At 38.3% G+C, this 17,667-nt stretch overlaps 2 protein-coding genes across 2 annotated transcripts; both read left to right on the forward strand.

Annotated features, from left to right (window-relative positions):
- The first annotated feature begins 469 nt into the window (after positions 1-469).
- Positions 470-5,491, forward strand: LOC117588495 (homeobox protein extradenticle). The gene is made up of 5 exons (XM_034279805.1): positions 470-560; positions 2,256-2,561; positions 4,186-4,504; positions 4,588-4,846; positions 4,910-5,491. Exons 2-5 carry the CDS (start codon positions 2,297-2,299, stop codon positions 5,195-5,197), a joined length of 1,131 nt encoding a protein of 376 aa, XP_034135696.1. The 5' UTR covers positions 470-560; positions 2,256-2,296; the 3' UTR covers positions 5,198-5,491.
- A 2,642-nt stretch (positions 5,492-8,133) lies between these two features.
- LOC117588807 (clathrin heavy chain) lies at positions 8,134-15,729 on the forward strand. The gene is made up of 7 exons (XM_034280323.1): positions 8,134-8,298; positions 8,403-8,513; positions 10,111-10,318; positions 10,379-14,680; positions 14,746-14,912; positions 15,155-15,241; positions 15,305-15,729. Exons 2-7 carry the CDS (start codon positions 8,472-8,474, stop codon positions 15,539-15,541), a joined length of 5,043 nt encoding a protein of 1,680 aa, XP_034136214.1. The 5' UTR covers positions 8,134-8,298; positions 8,403-8,471; the 3' UTR covers positions 15,542-15,729.
- The last annotated feature ends 1,938 nt before the right edge of the window (positions 15,730-17,667 follow it).

Raw genomic sequence — 17,667 nt, forward strand, 5'->3', positions numbered from 1 at the left:
TCTTTAATGGTTGGAATATTCAGATCTTTGTGGATGTTTGCATTAGATACGTAAAACGGAGCATTGACAATTTGTCGCAAAGTTTTTGATAAAAATAAAATAAAATATGACACAAATTTTCTGCTACAACATATTGTTGTTGACAATTTTTTTTCATATATGGGGTATAGTTCCAGTGGGAACAGGCAGTTGACATCATTGAAGAATTCCCACCGTTCCCCCTGGATGTGCTCAGCCATGGTACTGCGCTTTAGTTGAAAAAAATATCGATAGTGATATTTTCTCCAGAAAATAAAAGACAATGTTCAATATGTATTTATCGTATTGTCAGCAACCAGTTCGATTGTTTTCAAGCGTATACACAGCATAATTTTTGTTGGTAAATTATTTTTCCAGTTCTTGTGCTGTATGAAAATATTTGCTTTGTAGAAATTCATAATCAGAAACGAACATTAACTATTTTTTTTATTAAAAGCACACACATATGACTCATTAAAACTTAAGAGGACTTAGGAATATCAACAACACAAAGGAAAATATATAATAGAACTATCTTTTATGTAAGTTAAACACTGAGCATCCATCAAACACACGCCCCAAACAAGGATGTGAGTTTGAAATTCAGATAATTTTATTTTATACTATTATATGCTGGTTATAATATAGTGTTGGAAGTTATCTAGTAAAAATAAATATGCATACATATTTTTTTACTGGTATGTAAAATTGTATATACACATTTAAGTGCATTCATATGTACATATTTACATGTTGTTCATTCCCATATGAAAAAAGTGTATGAAAATATAGTGTAAGATATGCAACATATAGTGTGGCTCCTATAAAATGATGTGCATTAAAAACATGTTTTTATGTTGGTGTGTATGTACATATGTATGCATTTGTGGAAAACCATCATTGATGTTATAATTTTGCATATGTATCTTTTGGTTTAAGTGCGTGGTACCAGAGCGATGAAATTAAGGTAAAAAGCCTTATAATGACTTGTAGGATACGTCGAGTAAGAATTTCAATGGACAATTAAGACAATTTTAAAACGTTTTTACTTCAGCAAAGATTTGAACACAATCAGTAACAAAGTTTGTTCGACTGTTGCCGCTTTTATGGTTTGCAGTAGATATGTAATATCAATACTCTCATTAATGAATTGAAATGAAAAAGCCATTAAGGAAGATCACGTCGGCGACCAATAATAATATATATGTACATACAGCTGTGTTCAATGAAATAGTAGTGCCGCACCTGATCACTTTCAAAACTATTTTTGAGACGTTTCGGTTCATCCCAAATAACAAGTGATACCTCTTTAGAAAGCCTGACATGAAAACATTAGAAACCAAAATACATTTTGATACATTTTCTCCATCTTCTTGTTCAAATGACTCTGGACAAATACCCATGAAAACTGCTCTTCAATGAAATAGTTGTATTTTTTTAATAGAAAAAATAAAACAAAGTCAAATTAAAACCCATGTTTTATGCTCTACATGTTTCTTAAGGTCTAATATTTAGTTCTTAGTTGATTTTGTTTTCATTACGTCGTTAATACCAACTGATATAAGTAAGTAAGGTCCTGTCCAAGCTTCAATCGAATTTTAGCCATTTATTTTTGAACCACTTGTCCTTACTCTGGTTTCCGGAAATCCAATTATTATAATGAATTTGGCATTCCCCCCATAAGATCATAATGTGGTCGTAGTAATGTTCGTTTATCTCACTAACTGATAATCTAAATAAGAAAACCATCCAAAGGAGCTAAATGGAGAGTGTGCGTGGTTGTCTTGGAAAGATTTAGAATTTTTCAAATGAAAAAACTTGAAACCGGCATGTAAGATTTATAATATATTATCGATTACTCAGTTTGTTGTTAAGGTTATAGATTATAATGTATTTTTCAAAGGGTACAATTAACAAAATCTACCCAGCTGCGTTCAACTTTTCGCAGTTGTTCCCCAAAAACGACTTTCCTTATCGATGACTCCCTATCGCTATCTCCTTTTATCACCGGTTCGGTGGTAACTCAATTGTGTGTAAATGTAACATATCATTATGTTATGTTACATATCTACAAATTATATCTAGAACTATTTCCTTAAGGTAATTTATTTTAATATAATGAAGAAAAAAATCGATTAGAGAATTCTATGTAAAAGCGCTCCATATAATATGTTTTTGCCTGAAAAATCTACTGCAGTTATACAACTATTTATATACATATATTACGAATTTTGTAGATATTTATTTCTGCTGTAAGTGGGTGATCTTTTGACCCGTCATGGAGGATCCCAATCGCATGATGGCTCACACTGGCGGTATGATGGCCCCGCAGGGCTACGGCCTATCTGGTCAGGATGATGGCCAGAATGCTGGCAACGAGAACGAAGTCCGGAAGCAAAAGGACATTGGCGAGATATTGCAGCAAATCATGAGCATCTCTGAGCAGTCTCTGGACGAGGCGCAGGCCAGGAAGCACACGCTGAACTGTCATCGAATGAAGCCGGCTCTATTCTCGGTACTGTGCGAAATTAAGGAAAAAACTGGTAAGTTGTATTGCCATCAATAACAAAGTCTGTCCGGAGAAGGCCGGTAGATTATAGGTACATATGTATGTTGAGGTTCTTATTCGAAGTTGAAGGTATTATAACCCAGTGAAACGTTATGAGCCTCTGCACACGTACCAGTTTTCAATCTATCTCAAGGATATTTTGCACATTTCCTTCTTTCTTGCATAGAAAAAATCAATTATCACCTACATTGTGTTTAGTGGCTCATTTATTAAAGCATTTGTTATCATTTTATTAAATACATCTCGATAAACACATTTGCAGAAGCTAAGCTAAATATAGTTTGAAAATTTTAGAAACAAAAACATTGAGATAAACATTTACATTAAACGAAAGAAAATGATCAGAAAACAGAAGTTTAAAAGTCAAATGACCAATTATTGTCCCGGGGAAAGATCATTCTATATTTTCTTAATTTCACTTGGCGGCCCAACGCCACAGGCTCAGGAATTTTTGTGTTAGGCAGCTAATAGTTATACGCATGGGGATCCATGAATTATCTGAGCTAGTTGAATTTATTTCGTCTAAATTCTCCTCCATGCTGGTGCTCACGCCAATTTTTGTGAAACTTTCGGGGTTTTCTCTGTCGGCTTGCTCACTCTTAACATATGGAAGAGGGCAATAGCTGTCACATGGGACAGGAATTTCGTTTTTTTTTATGCTCCTCGGCTAATTCACTGCATGTTGACCAATTTTCAAAGCTATTCGAGCTTGAGTCGTCTGAATGGGTTTCCTTTACGACTTTAAACTTGCTAAGATACATTTATTTTATCTTTTCTAGAAGTTAAGAAATTATTTATAATAATTTTCCTCGGGGTTCTTCTTCGCTTACTTACAATTATTTATAGCGAGATTTAAGTGAATATTATTCTTTTTATTATTTTTACTTTTGCTATGCTTACACGCGCCTTGTGATTTTAATTTAGGAACTATTTTCTTTCGTCAACTTTAACAGATGTTTTAGGATTTGTGATATCATTGACAACACAGATTGTGACATTCACTTTTCTTGGCCTTCTTTATATTTGCATGTCAATAAGTTAAAAATTGCAGTTTTGCCATTTCTATTTTCTATATAATCTGGATATGGTATATGGGCTGTTTTTAGTGGTTGATTGGGTGTGAGGAAGGGCAGGTGTGGATGATGTTTATGGCACTTGGTAATTATTTTGGTAATTCTTTAGTTACAGATGAAGTTTTTTACAAGCCATTAATATGCATATATTTCTACCCTAAAAGACAAAAAGAATATATTCAGCTTAAAATATCTTCATATTTCTTCACACATTTGCAGAAGCTATGCAAAATATTTATTGGACATTTTGGAAACAAAAACATTGAGTTAATCATTAACATTAAACGAAAACAATTATCAGCAAACAGGAGAAGTTTAAAAGGCAAATGACCAATTATTGTCCCGAGGAAAGGTCATTCTATATTTTCTGGACGTCACTTGGCACAATTTTTGTGTTCAGCTGTTTTTGTGATTTTTATGTTGGGTGTGTCCTTCGAGTAGCTTAAAAGATAGGCCGACCATTATAAAATGTAATTTTTGATTAAATAACCACAACATTTTTTAATTTATTTGAATTTGTTACAGTTCTCTCAATTCGCAATACTCAGGAAGAAGAGCCACCAGATCCACAGCTGATGCGCCTAGATAACATGCTGATAGCCGAGGGCGTTGCTGGTCCCGAAAAAGGCGGTGGAGGCGCAGCGGCTGCATCCGCAGCGGCCGCCAGTCAGGGTGGATCGCTGTCAATTGATGGTGCTGACAATGCCATTGAGCACTCAGACTATCGCGCAAAGTTGGCGCAGATTCGTCAGATCTATCACCAAGAGCTCGAGAAATATGAGCAGGCTTGTAACGAGTTCACTACGCACGTTATGAATCTTCTGCGTGAGCAGAGTCGAACTAGGTAATAACATTGAGGATGTGACTTATAAGTATTAGTGACTTATTAGTATATGTTGAATAATGTACTCTTTTTCTTTGACGCAGACCCATTACACCCAAAGAAATCGAGCGAATGGTTCAGATCATACACAAAAAGTTCAGCTCCATCCAAATGCAGCTGAAGCAGTCTACATGCGAAGCTGTGATGATCCTTCGTTCGCGCTTTCTAGACGCACGTCGGAAGCGGCGTAACTTTAGCAAGCAGGCATCTGAAATCCTCAATGAGTATTTTTATAGTCATTTGAGTAACCCATATCCATCCGAAGAGGCCAAGGAGGAGCTGGCGCGTAAGTGCGGCATAACGGTGAGTTTTGGAAATAAACTTAACAATATTGCAAAGCTAAGATATAATCTCATCTAACACCAGGTGTCTCAAGTATCCAATTGGTTTGGCAATAAACGCATTCGTTATAAGAAGAACATTGGTAAGGCACAAGAAGAGGCCAATTTGTATGCAGCCAAAAAGGCAGCAGGCGCTTCCCCCTATTCGATGGCGGGTCCGCCTAGTGGTACGACAACACCAATGATGTCACCAGCTCCGCCACAGGATTCAATGGGTTACACCATGGGCTCCGGAGGCTACGATCAGCAGCAACCGTACGACAACAGCATGGGTGGCTACGATCCTAACCTCCACCAGGATCTTAGCCCTTGAAAATAAAATTTATTAAAATATCTATAAATCTATTTAAATTGATTGCCACTTTATCTGGGAAAACTAATACACTATGTATACTTACATATATGTGACTACTGTCCTGCGTGTGTGTGTTAGTCTGGTCAGAATAGCATACTATCAATACTGTATACGATTAAATCTTAATAATAGAACTAATCTACTGGCACACAGATATCCAGCGCGTATTTATAAATAAGTTTATATTCCTTAACAGAAAACATTCTCTTTTACGTACATTTTTCTTAAATTTGTTTTCAACAATAAATTAAACATGTATTTTTTGCTTAAACATTTGTTTCCAATATAGTTTATGTCGCTTAGTCCACCAACAACAAAAACGGTGAATTTTTAACATATACGTAAAAGACAAAATTAACACAAATAAACTTTAAAGCCTACTAAATAAACGTTTCTTTTTTCTCGTGTTTTAATGGTAATTTCAAAAATATAATAACGATGTGAAATATTAACGATCGGGAACGTTGTGCGACGAGGCCTTGCTTGTATACCTGAGACTTAGCCAGATTTTAAAATATTTAATTCCGCTACACTTGTCATTCCTGTCATGCGTACATTTCAAGATGAAGAGAGTGTGGTGAGAGAGAGTATGAATGAGAATGAGTAACCGCGGGGAATGGGGGAACCGCAGGAACAGATACATTTTAAGTTGTTCATTCTGGCTATAATAATGATCCGAACCTCTACGCCAGGTAAGTATTGGAGCAAAGCTGTAACCAAGTTACATATTACGACGTGGCGATTTCCCCCTTGAAAGGCGGGTGGCCAAATAATTCCCCTCTACCTAAGGGTAGAGCGGTAACTTAAAACCTCAAAAAAAAAAAAATAATAATGATCCGATCTGATCTAGAGTCGGCAATCTACGAGATTGGTTATTCTCTGCGACTCCAGAGAAGGAAACGTTTCCTTCTGTGCGTTACATACAATATGTACGTATGTATGTATGTAACTAACTTGAGCGTTTCGATGCATTTAACTCTGTATCAATGTACAGGTTAGAACCATTCTTCTCGTATATTTGTACCCGGTACTCGTATGAATAGTATGAAGTATGAGTATGAATATATAACATGTAAACATTTCCGACCAAATTTATATCGCTATATGTACATATGTGCCAAGCTTCTGTAATATCACACTGTTACAAGTGTATTTCCAAACTAAGCCCCGCCCTTCCAATCACACAAAGGATAATATGTGGCATCCGCAATTTTAAAGATAAGGGAAAACCAGAAACGCAGTTCGGTAGAGAATGTCCATATCTATGAGTTTCCCGAATTGGGGTCAGATTGGATTATTATAGCCGGAATGAAAAAAATCATTCTCTCTCGTTCGCACACCCTGCCTCGTGCGATGTGTTGCTCTGTCGAAGCGGGTCGAGATAAAAATTCGTGTGAGAAGTGATGCAGATGTACATAGATGACATATGTAGAAACAATTTAGAATGTTAAATCTAAAAGTTGAAAAATCACATGGCATATTCTAGACATTCAGAGTTTAGAAAATTTGGGATTATTTATACGAATTCGTAATTTAAGCCATTGTCGCTCGGAATAAATACCCGTGTTAATCCCAGATGATATTAATATGGAAACGATAAGAACCGATAAGGACGGACTTATCCAATAATTCTATACTTTCTCCATGTATTGTTCTCCACCAAGCTCTATATCCAGTCTCAAATAATGCACCCATTGCTGTTTTCATCTAAAACTTGAATTTGTATCAGATTTCATTTTGTAAGCAAACATAAAACTGTGTAACCGGAGAACATGCACTTTGCCCACTTTGGTCATACTGGCCACCGAGCGAATATATGGCACTTTCTGTGACCAGAAAATTTAGCGCATATAAGTACTGGAATTATGGAGAAATGGCTGAACCAAAATTGGTTGATCGACGCTAAAAAAATTAAAGAATCGATTAGAAATCATACATGATTTTGCTGCCAGCTTTTCTAATTGAATTTCTGTTCCGCCGGAACGGGCCTATCCAATAGTGCGGCACTTTCCACATACATTGTTCTACACCAAGCTCCATATCCACTCTCAAATAATACACCCCTGGCTGCATTCATTAAAAACATGAATTTATAACAGATTTAATTTTGCAAGCAAACATAAAAAAGTGTAACCGTGGAGCATGCACTTTACCCACATTGGTCATACTGGGCACCGAGCGAAATGTATTGACGGTATATTTTAAAAACTAGAGGTATATTTCGGCATACTTATGAAACTCAAACAGTATATTTCATCGAAAAATCCGCGGTCACACTTGGTTCTAAATAATACAATATGTGCTAAAGCCAAATCCGAATTGAATTGTCATCTCCCGAGTTGTGCTTCTGAGTGTAAAAGACAACAAAATAATTGTACGCTTCTTATTTAAATTAAACTTATGATAATCGCTGTTACAAATCAAGGATTTTGCTCTTAAGTGCTCTGATAACTAGGGATAGGGTAATCAATTTTTTTTATGTAAGCAAGCTGATTTTATTTTGTTTATGTGGCATATGGCAGTACTGCCAGTTTGCTTGTGTAAAGAGCCGAGTCAGTGTTTGCATAAAAATATAATTAAATAATCCATATTTTTGTCATTTGTTTGTGAATAAATTAAAAATTGGTTTATTTTCCCTATTTTTTTTTTCACTTGAAGCTGTGTGATGTGTAAATGTGTTAGTGGATGACTAATTGTTAATAGCTCAACTCAACATGGCTGACTGTGGTGAGCAACGAGTAATCGGTCGATAGTGCTTTCTCATTTCTTTTCATACATCTCGCTCTCGCGTGTACTTACATACATATGTAGGTGTGTGTTTTCTTAATTTATTTGATTTTTTCTTCAATGAAAAGGAATAGATGTAATTTATTGAAAGTCATCAAACGAGTGAACACAACAGTTTTAGTTTCGTTTTGCTGTGTCCGTAACGACTTTTATGTACATAAATGTATGTATGTATCTCCTTTCGTAAAATTGTAGCACTCTGAAATAAAAAAAAATAAATAAATATCGGCAAGGCTAACAAAGAAAAACAACGACCACTGCACAAAGAAAACGTGAGATATTTCCTAAACAAAACATTTGAACATGTATTTATCTTTACGCATTATACGTTATTTGAATAAATACCAAAATACCTCTATAATCTTTTTTCATCCAGAATACGTATTTACATTTGTGAATTAAAGGAGGAATCTAAAGGAATCCCTAGAACTAAAGTCTGTCCAAGATGACGCAACCGCTACCTATTCGCTTTCAGGAGCATTTACAGGTGAGTTGTTAACGATCGCACTGCCTGACGTTTCTTACGCCGGTGGTGCGCGAGAGATGTCAGATTTGTGCATCCAATTGGTTTGTAGGTACATATGTACGTACATACAAACATGCATAGCTCGCATTCCAATTTAGCGTTGGGCATGCATATGTATTCAAGTAACCATGGGTCTGAGGGGATGGAAAATCACTTGTTGATCTTTTAAAAATCAAAAATCTATTTTACCGGAAACTTGCAAATCAACTGGGAATTAAAAATGAACAAATTTGATTTTCAGTGCATAAATATGTATGTATGTAAGTCTGGAAGTTAATGCCAGGTTTAATTGTGGGCGTTATTTTGTTTCACTAGATTGGAAACAAATTTAAAGGTCCACGACAAGTGAAATGGCGACTATGTAAAGTACATATGTACATACATACATACATATATTCTATAAAACTATGTGAGTCCGTTTGTCCATACGACTTGGAAAACTACTCTAATCTCTCAGCTTATAAGCTTCTTCTTGAGAAAAAATAAACTCTATTTGATCATACAAATCTGATGATAACTGCAACAGCAATGAAAACCTTCTGTCAAAAAATTTGAAAGCTCTATATTTGCCTATATAATATTAGATATTGGTCAAAGAAATTAACGCACTGAAGTGAAAGTTTCCAACACCATAAAGTATATACTAATATTCTCGATCAGAATCAATGAATGTTCTACGTATTTATGTATGTATGTATGATTATTTTTCCGACTTTAAAATCTACATAACTTCTCGCACCAACACGCCCTTTATCAGCCACTCTTTCTCAGTGTCGCATACTGAACGAGGCGAGAGAGAATGAGCAAGAACATGCAGTTCTTTGTTTTGATTTCGGCCGTCATGTTGCAGGTTTGTCCGATAGAAAAAATAAAAAAAATCATAATTTGACCTAGTTATGGTGTAAGGATCGAAAAACGCTTTGTTAGCTAGCAACTAGGCGCCAACAGCAACAAATAAAAAAAAAAATCAATTCGTAGCCCGTGGTATAAGCTGACAGATTGTTGATTTGTATCGTATATCGTATCGAGAAGAACTTGGTTGAAGCAGTGCGCCGGTAATGCAGTTCATGTCAACATGCTAAGCATGAGTTTGCGGGTTAGTTTTAAAATTTAATTTTACGGGCTTTTGGTGGGTGGATAAAGCAAAGCATTAGTGGGCGTAAAATGAACAATTCTTTACTAAAAGTGAAAGAAATAATATTAAAAAAAAATAAAATAAAATAATAAATTATAATCCAGTCCTAGAGTGTCCTGGAGTGTCGGCCACCCTTGGTCACACTTTGCCGAAATCGAAGGCATGCATATTGCAGGGTTTGGACAAACATTGTTCTTTATGAAGTTAATTATGCAATTTAATCGTATTTTCAAACGAAATATATGCTTACATTTTGCATTAGGATTATGGGATGAATAGTGATAATATACTATGAATTACCACAATCCCGTACCTATGTTAAGATATGTACAAACATATCTAAACTGATCGATAAATTTATTTTTTCATTTCTTAATATATGTGTATCAAGACTTAAGAGTAATACGAACCTTTTTCCAATAGCTCACAAATGTCGGGATCAACGCAAACTCGTTCTCATTCAGCACGCTCACGATGGAGTCGGACAAGTTTATTTGTGTGCGCGAGAAAGTTAATGATACCGCCCAAGTAGTCATCATTGACATGAACGATTCGACCAACCCCACGCGTCGTCCCATTTCAGCGGACTCTGCAATTATGAATCCAGCAAGCAAAGTCATTGCTCTGAAAGGTAAGACCAAATTCTAAAGCTTTAAAATACTTAAAGCAATTATCCATTTTTCCCCCGTAGCACAAAAGACGTTGCAGATTTTTAACATTGAGATGAAATCAAAAATGAAGGCGCACACGATGAATGAAGATGTTGTGTTCTGGAAATGGATATCTTTGAACACTCTAGCATTGGTGACGGAGACGAGCGTTTTTCATTGGTCTATGGAAGGCGACTCGATGCCACAAAAAATGTTTGATAGACATTCCTCCCTCAATGGGTGTCAGATAATCAATTATCGCTGTAATGCAACACAGCAATGGCTGCTTCTGGTTGGCATATCGGCACTTCCCAGCCGTGTTGCCGGCGCCATGCAGTTGTATTCCGTGGAGCGTAAGGTCTCGCAGGCCATCGAAGGTCATGCAGCCAGTTTCGCGACTTTTAAAATCGAAGGAAACAAGGAACCGACGACACTTTTTTGCTTCGCAGTGCGTACTTCCACAGGCGGCAAGCTTCACATCATTGAGGTCGGTACGCCGCCTAATGGTAACCAGCCTTTTGCCAAAAAGGCTGTCGACGTCTTCTTCCCACCGGAAGCTCAGAATGATTTTCCAGTGGCCATGCAGGTCTCCGCTAAGTACGATACCATATATTTGATAACCAAATATGGATATATTCATTTGTACGACATGGAGACTGCCACGTGCATATACATGAATCGCATATCGGCCGATACAATTTTTGTGACTGCTCCGCACGAGGTTAGCGGTGGAATTATTGGCGTCAATCGCAAGGGTCAGGTGCTATCTGTAACCGTTGACGAAGAGCAGATCATTCCTTACATAAACACTGTTTTGCAAAACCCCGATTTGGCCCTGCGAATGGCTGTACGAAACAATTTAGCCGGAGCCGAGGATCTTTTTGTCCGCAAGTTCAACAAGCTGTTCACTGCTGGCCAGTTCGCTGAAGCTGCTAAAGTTGCTGCGCTGGCTCCCAAAGCCATTCTTCGCACGCCTCAGACCATTCAACGATTTCAACAAGTGCAAACACCGGCAGGCTCGACGACCCCACCTCTACTGCAGTACTTTGGTATTCTGCTCGACCAGGGAAAGTTAAACAAGTTTGAGTCTTTGGAGCTGTGTCGTCCAGTTCTGCTGCAAGGCAAGAAGCAACTTTGCGAAAAATGGCTGAAGGAGGAAAAGCTTGAGTGCAGCGAAGAACTAGGTGATCTCGTCAAGGCATCAGACCTCACGCTAGCGCTCTCCATTTATTTGCGTGCCAATGTTCCCAATAAAGTGATTCAGTGCTTTGCGGAAACGGGACAATTTCAAAAGATTGTGCTTTACGCCAAGAAGGTTAACTATACACCAGACTATATTTTCCTGCTGCGTTCGGTGATGCGTAGCAATCCCGAGCAAGGTGCTGGTTTCGCATCTATGCTTGTGGCAGAGGAAGAGCCCCTGGCGGATATCAATCAGACTGTAGACATCTTCATGGAACACTCCATGGTACAACAGTGCACGGCATTTTTGTTAGATGCTCTGAAGCACAATCGTCCGGCCGAGGGTGCCCTGCAGACACGATTGCTTGAAATGAATCTCATGTCTGCCCCACAGGTGGCCGACGCCATACTTGGTAATGCAATGTTCACCCACTACGATCGGGCACACATCGCCCAGCTGTGTGAAAAGGCAGGTTTGCTGCAGCGTGCCCTAGAGCACTACACGGATCTTTACGATATAAAGCGGGCCGTCGTCCACACACATATGCTAAATGCTGAGTGGCTGGTTAGCTTTTTTGGCACATTATCGGTGGAGGACTCTCTGGAATGTCTGAAGGCTATGTTGACAGCAAATCTACGTCAGAATTTACAAATCTGTGTACAAATTGCCACCAAGTACCATGAGCAGTTGACCACCAAGGCGCTTATTGATCTATTTGAGAGCTTTAAAAGCTACGACGGGCTGTTCTATTTTCTAAGCAGCATTGTTAACTTCTCACAGGATCCAGAGGTACACTTCAAATACATTCAGGCCGCCTGTAAGACTAACCAGATAAAAGAGGTGGAACGGATTTGTCGTGAATCGAACTGCTATAACCCGGAGCGCGTGAAGAATTTCTTGAAGGAAGCTAAGCTGACTGATCAACTTCCGCTGATTATTGTTTGTGATCGGTTCGACTTTGTCCACGATCTGGTGCTGTATTTATACCGCAACAATCTCCAAAAGTATATAGAGATATACGTACAGAAGGTAAACCCTTCTCGCCTGCCAGTTGTTGTGGGTGGATTGCTTGACGTCGACTGCAGTGAGGATATCATCAAAAATCTCATACTAGTGGTCAAGGGTCAATTCTCTACAGACGAACTGGTGGAGGAGGTTGAAAAGCGTAATCGCCTAAAGCTTCTACTTCCCTGGCTTGAGTCTCGTGTCCACGAAGGCTGCGTTGAGCCCGCAACACACAATGCCTTGGCCAAGATTTACATCGATTCCAATAACAACCCAGAACGTTTCCTCAAAGAGAATCAGTACTATGACAGCCGCGTGGTCGGTCGCTACTGTGAAAAGCGGGACCCTCATCTGGCCTGTGTTGCCTACGAACGGGGCCAGTGCGATCGCGAATTGATTGCCGTCTGCAACGAAAACTCGCTATTTAAAAGTGAAGCTCGTTATTTGGTGGCACGACGTGATGCCGAACTCTGGGCGGAGGTCCTGTCTGAGGCCAATCCGTACAAGCGCCAGCTGATTGATCAAGTCGTTCAGACTGCTCTGTCAGAAACACAGGATCCCGACGACATTTCGGTGACAGTAAAGGCATTCATGACTGCTGACTTACCCAATGAACTGATTGAATTGCTGGAAAAGATCATATTGGACTCTTCGGTGTTCAGCGACCATCGAAATCTGCAGAACCTGCTCATACTCACTGCCATTAAAGCTGATCGTACACGCGTTATGGATTATATCAACCGACTGGACAATTACGATGCACCGGACATAGCCAACATTGCAATAAGTAATCAATTGTATGAGGAGGCATTCGCCATCTTCAAGAAGTTCGATGTCAATACATCAGCCATTCAGGTTCTGATTGATCAGGTCAATAATTTGGAGAGGGCTAACGAGTTCGCCGAGCGCTGTAACGAGTCAGCCGTATGGTCACAGTTGGCCAAAGCTCAACTGCAGCAAGGCTTAGTCAAGGAGGCTATTGATTCATACATAAAGGCCGATGATCCGAGTGCTTACGTGGACGTGGTTGACGTGGCTAGCAAGGTGGAATCGTGGGACGACCTTGTCCGCTATCTTCAAATGGCACGCAAGAAGGCGCGTGAGTCTTATATTGAGAGTGAATTGATTTACGCATTCGCCCGCACTGGTCGTTTGGCGGATCTTGAAGAGTTCATATCGGGCCCCAACCACGCAGACATACAGAAAATTGGCGATCGCTGTTTCAGTGACGGAATGTACGACGCTGCAAAGCTCCTGTATAACAATGTCAGCAACTTTGCCCGTTTGGCTATTACACTGGTATATCTCAAGGAGTTCCAGGGCGCTGTTGACTCCGCGCGAAAGGCCAACTCGACGCGCACATGGAAGGAAGTTTGCTTTGCTTGCGTAGATGCTGAGGAGTTCCGGCTAGCGCAGATGTGTGGCCTGCATATTGTTGTTCATGCCGATGAGCTGGAGGACTTGATTAATTATTACCAGAACCGCGGATATTTCGATGAGCTGATAGCACTACTCGAGTCCGCTCTGGGCCTCGAGCGTGCACATATGGGAATGTTCACCGAGTTGGCCATACTCTACTCCAAATTTAAACCATCAAAGATGCGTGAGCACTTGGAACTATTCTGGTCCCGCGTCAATATACCAAAAGTACTGCGAGCTGCCGAGTCGGCTCATCTATGGTCGGAGCTAGTGTTCCTCTACGATAAGTACGAGGAATATGACAACGCAGTGCTTGCCATGATTGCCCACCCGACTGAGGCGTGGCGCGAGGGACACTTTAAAGACATTGTAACAAAGGTGGCAAATATTGAGTTATACTACAAGGCCATCGAATTTTATTTAGACTTTAAGCCATTGCTGCTGAACGATATGCTCCTAGTGCTGGCTCCTCGAATGGATCATACTCGAGCTGTTAACTACTTCTCGAAAACCGGATACTTGCCTTTGGTCAAGCCCTACTTGCGCTCCGTACAATCCCTCAATAACAAAGCTATCAATGAAGCTCTTAATGGTCTCTTAATCGACGAGGAAGATTACCAAGGTCTCCGCAACTCGATCGACGGCTTTGATAACTTTGACAACATTGCGCTGGCTCAGAAGCTCGAGAAGCATGAGCTCACAGAATTTCGTAGAATTGCTGCATACTTATATAAGGGTGAGTTGTGAAAATAAATCAGAACAGCGATTCATTTTTCACTCGATTTGTCGCTTACATTCCAGGCAATAACCGTTGGAAACAAAGCGTTGAGCTATGCAAAAAGGATAAACTCTACAAGGATGCTATGGAGTATGCCGCTGAGTCAGGCAAGCAAGAGATTGCTGAAGAGTTGTTAGGATGGTTCCTGGAGCGGAATGCCCACGATTGCTTTGCGGCATGTCTTTATCAGGTTAGAGAAACAACATTCTCGTCTATATGTGCCTTGCCGCACCATCTACAGATATATCCAATATGTAGGCGGCCTTTTATAAACATTTCAGCTAGAATGTTTTTCATTAGGTGGAAAGAAGATACATAGATTGTACATATTTATATGTACATACTTTCTGAGTATCGGTTGCACCGGTATCAAGACACGCAATAATACATTTTAACTAATTAACCCATTTACCTTTATAATAATATTTCAAGTGCTACGACTTGCTGCGCCCTGATGTCATTTTGGAACTGGCATGGAAACATAAGATTATGGACTTTGCCATGCCCTACTTAATACAGGTAAAGCCACATCTCAAATTCAAATTTTGTTTTTAAAATTTACAGTTGTGGTCCATTTGACAGGTTTTGCGTGAATACACTAATAAAGTTGATAAGTTAGAGTTGAACGAGGCTCAGCGCGAAAAGGAAGATGACACCACTGAACATAAAAATATTATACAAATGGAGCCACAACTTATGATAACCGCTGGGCCGGCTATGGGCATTCCGCCTCAATATGCACAGAATTATCCGCCCGGCACTGCCACAGTTGCTGCTGCGACGACAACAGGGCGCAATATGGGCTACCCATATTTGTAGGCAACGACCAGAAAGCAAATATATAAAATAATTAATGTAATGTGAAAAAGAAATGTATCAGCATCAGAAACATTACCAATACAAAAAGAGTTACAAGCTAATAGTTTATTTTGCGCCAAACTACATCAACACCTACACCACAGCTCCAAAACAGTATGAACCATAATCAGACGTCAAACCGTTCGCGTGTTATAGAGAATCGGAAAAGTTTGATACCACAAAAATATTGGTTAGTGTCCTTATTTTCTCTATTAATAAAATATGTATTCAATAGTGTAATCTAGTGGAGTGTTTTAATGATACGAGTTAAAAAGAAAGTACGTACGTATACATCAAAATGAACGTTCAATTATATAAACAGTTGATCAAAATCATACGTACATGGGTATCGTGCTAATTTGTAATGGCAAATCTCACAGCAGGAATCCTTTCCGACCCTATAAATTGTATCTATCCTTGATCAGCATCAATAGCCGAGTCTATCTGTCTTTTTTGTCATCTAGTACTCAGAGACCCTAAAAGCTACAGAAATCAAATTTTGCATCGAGACTGTGGTAATATCACACTGACAAGTTTTTTAAAAACTATATTTGCGACCCTTCCTGGTACGCATGCCAGTATAGCTAGTCAGATTTCTCAGAGGACTTTCAACCACCACTTTCATATGTTTGCATAATTTCTTACACCAATCCGCACGAGCCTCTTCTCACATCAAATTGATGGACATCGTATGAATACCCAAAGACGTCTTCAGGATCTGATTACTAGGCTTTCATTTTACTTCTCCTTTATCGTACAAGAAAGAAAGTATTTTACATTTTAGTGCTTAAAATTACCTATTCCAGAAAATTAAATAGGCATACTTCGTACGTTCGATTGTTGCTAGATTTTTGGTGGCAGGTCTATTAGTATTTGTATAAGTATAGCTAAATATTCTTTTAATTTTGAAACTAACTATATTTTGCATAAATTCATCATAAGAGTACTAAAAATATCATTCAGCTTATATACATTTTAAAGTTTTCACAGATCTAATTTCTCTTTTTTTTTGTTTGACCAGTTATACCTACATCTGAAGTTTTACACGACATCTATAACAAAAGGTTCACCACATTTTTCGACAACAGTTATTTCCAAACAAAAAGGAGATGGGCCAAAAAAACTGTCTTAAGTATTATAATTCAATTAAAGTTCATTAGCTTGTGCTGGGAAATTCTCTAACCTTATTTTATAACTAGCTGTTTAAAAATTATTCAAACACAGACACAAACCGAGCAACCAATTAATAAAATGTATTAAGTTTACTAAATGAATATGTAAAAAACAAAAAGTAATATTTTAAACAAAACTAAAATTCCCGGAAGGTATTTTTCAAATTACAAGTAAAAAATTATACACCTAATATTCTTGAATTCTTCGGCAGAAGTGAAAGACATATTGCGATTTATATAAGAGTATAAACACTCATAGGCAATTATGCAGATTTCCTAAAGAACCGCATATATAATTTCATTAATTTGAAAATCAAAATTAAAAAATTCCTCATATACATACCTATCCAAATCTGTCTTAATTATGATAATGTGTAATTAATTAAATAATGGAAAAAGTTCTGTAATATACTGTTAACGAAACTGTCTGTGTTTTATACAAAATCAATGTTTTTTCCAAGATGTATTTACATATGTTTAAAATTCTTGCATGTCACCATTTTGTTTACAAAATATACCAATATTCCACTTTTTGAACTTTTTTTTGAACTATGTTCAGTTTGCTGTTTCTATAGAACATATACCCATACGTATGTATGTATATTCCATGAATTATTGTACTATTATTCGAATTATTATTTTTTGTAATTTATATTATATCTATAAATATTGAAAATAAAGATTCAACTAGAAATAAAGTGTTAACGTTTTTCACCTGCGAAAATATGTATACGTTTTTTAGAGGTACGAGTGTTGGAGATGCAGAGAAATTTGCATTTGCCTCCCGTTCTTTTGCATGCCGCTCGTGGCTCTCATTCATCCGAGGTCCTGTTACTTGGCTTGTGGTCAGCCGCGCGCTCTCTCTCTCTCTCTCTCGGCTTCTGCTGTGGAAGCATCTCGCCGCTCTCGCTCTCT

The sequence above is a fragment of the Drosophila guanche genome, unplaced genomic scaffold, assembly GCF_900245975.1.
Source record: "Drosophila guanche unplaced genomic scaffold, DGUA_6, whole genome shotgun sequence".
NCBI lineage: Eukaryota > Metazoa > Arthropoda > Insecta > Diptera > Drosophilidae > Drosophila > Drosophila guanche.

Bases quoted from the DNA above. Each gene is read 5' to 3' on its own strand.
- LOC117588807 (XM_034280323.1), top strand. From the start codon at position 8,472: ATGACGCAACCGCTACCTATTCGCTTTCAGGAGCATTTACAG. The intron at 14,681-14,745 runs GTGAGTTGTGAA...CTTACATTCCAG, and splicing joins TGCTGCATACTTATATAAGG to GCAATAACCGTTGGAAACAA. The intron at 15,242-15,304 runs GTAAAGCCACAT...TCCATTTGACAG, and splicing joins CCATGCCCTACTTAATACAG to GTTTTGCGTGAATACACTAA.
- LOC117588495 (XM_034279805.1), top strand. From the start codon at position 2,297: ATGGAGGATCCCAATCGCATGATGGCTCACACTGGCGGTATGATGGCC. The intron at 4,505-4,587 runs GTAATAACATTG...TCTTTGACGCAG, and splicing joins CGTGAGCAGAGTCGAACTAG to ACCCATTACACCCAAAGAAA. The intron at 4,847-4,909 runs GTGAGTTTTGGA...ATCTAACACCAG, and splicing joins CGCGTAAGTGCGGCATAACG to GTGTCTCAAGTATCCAATTG.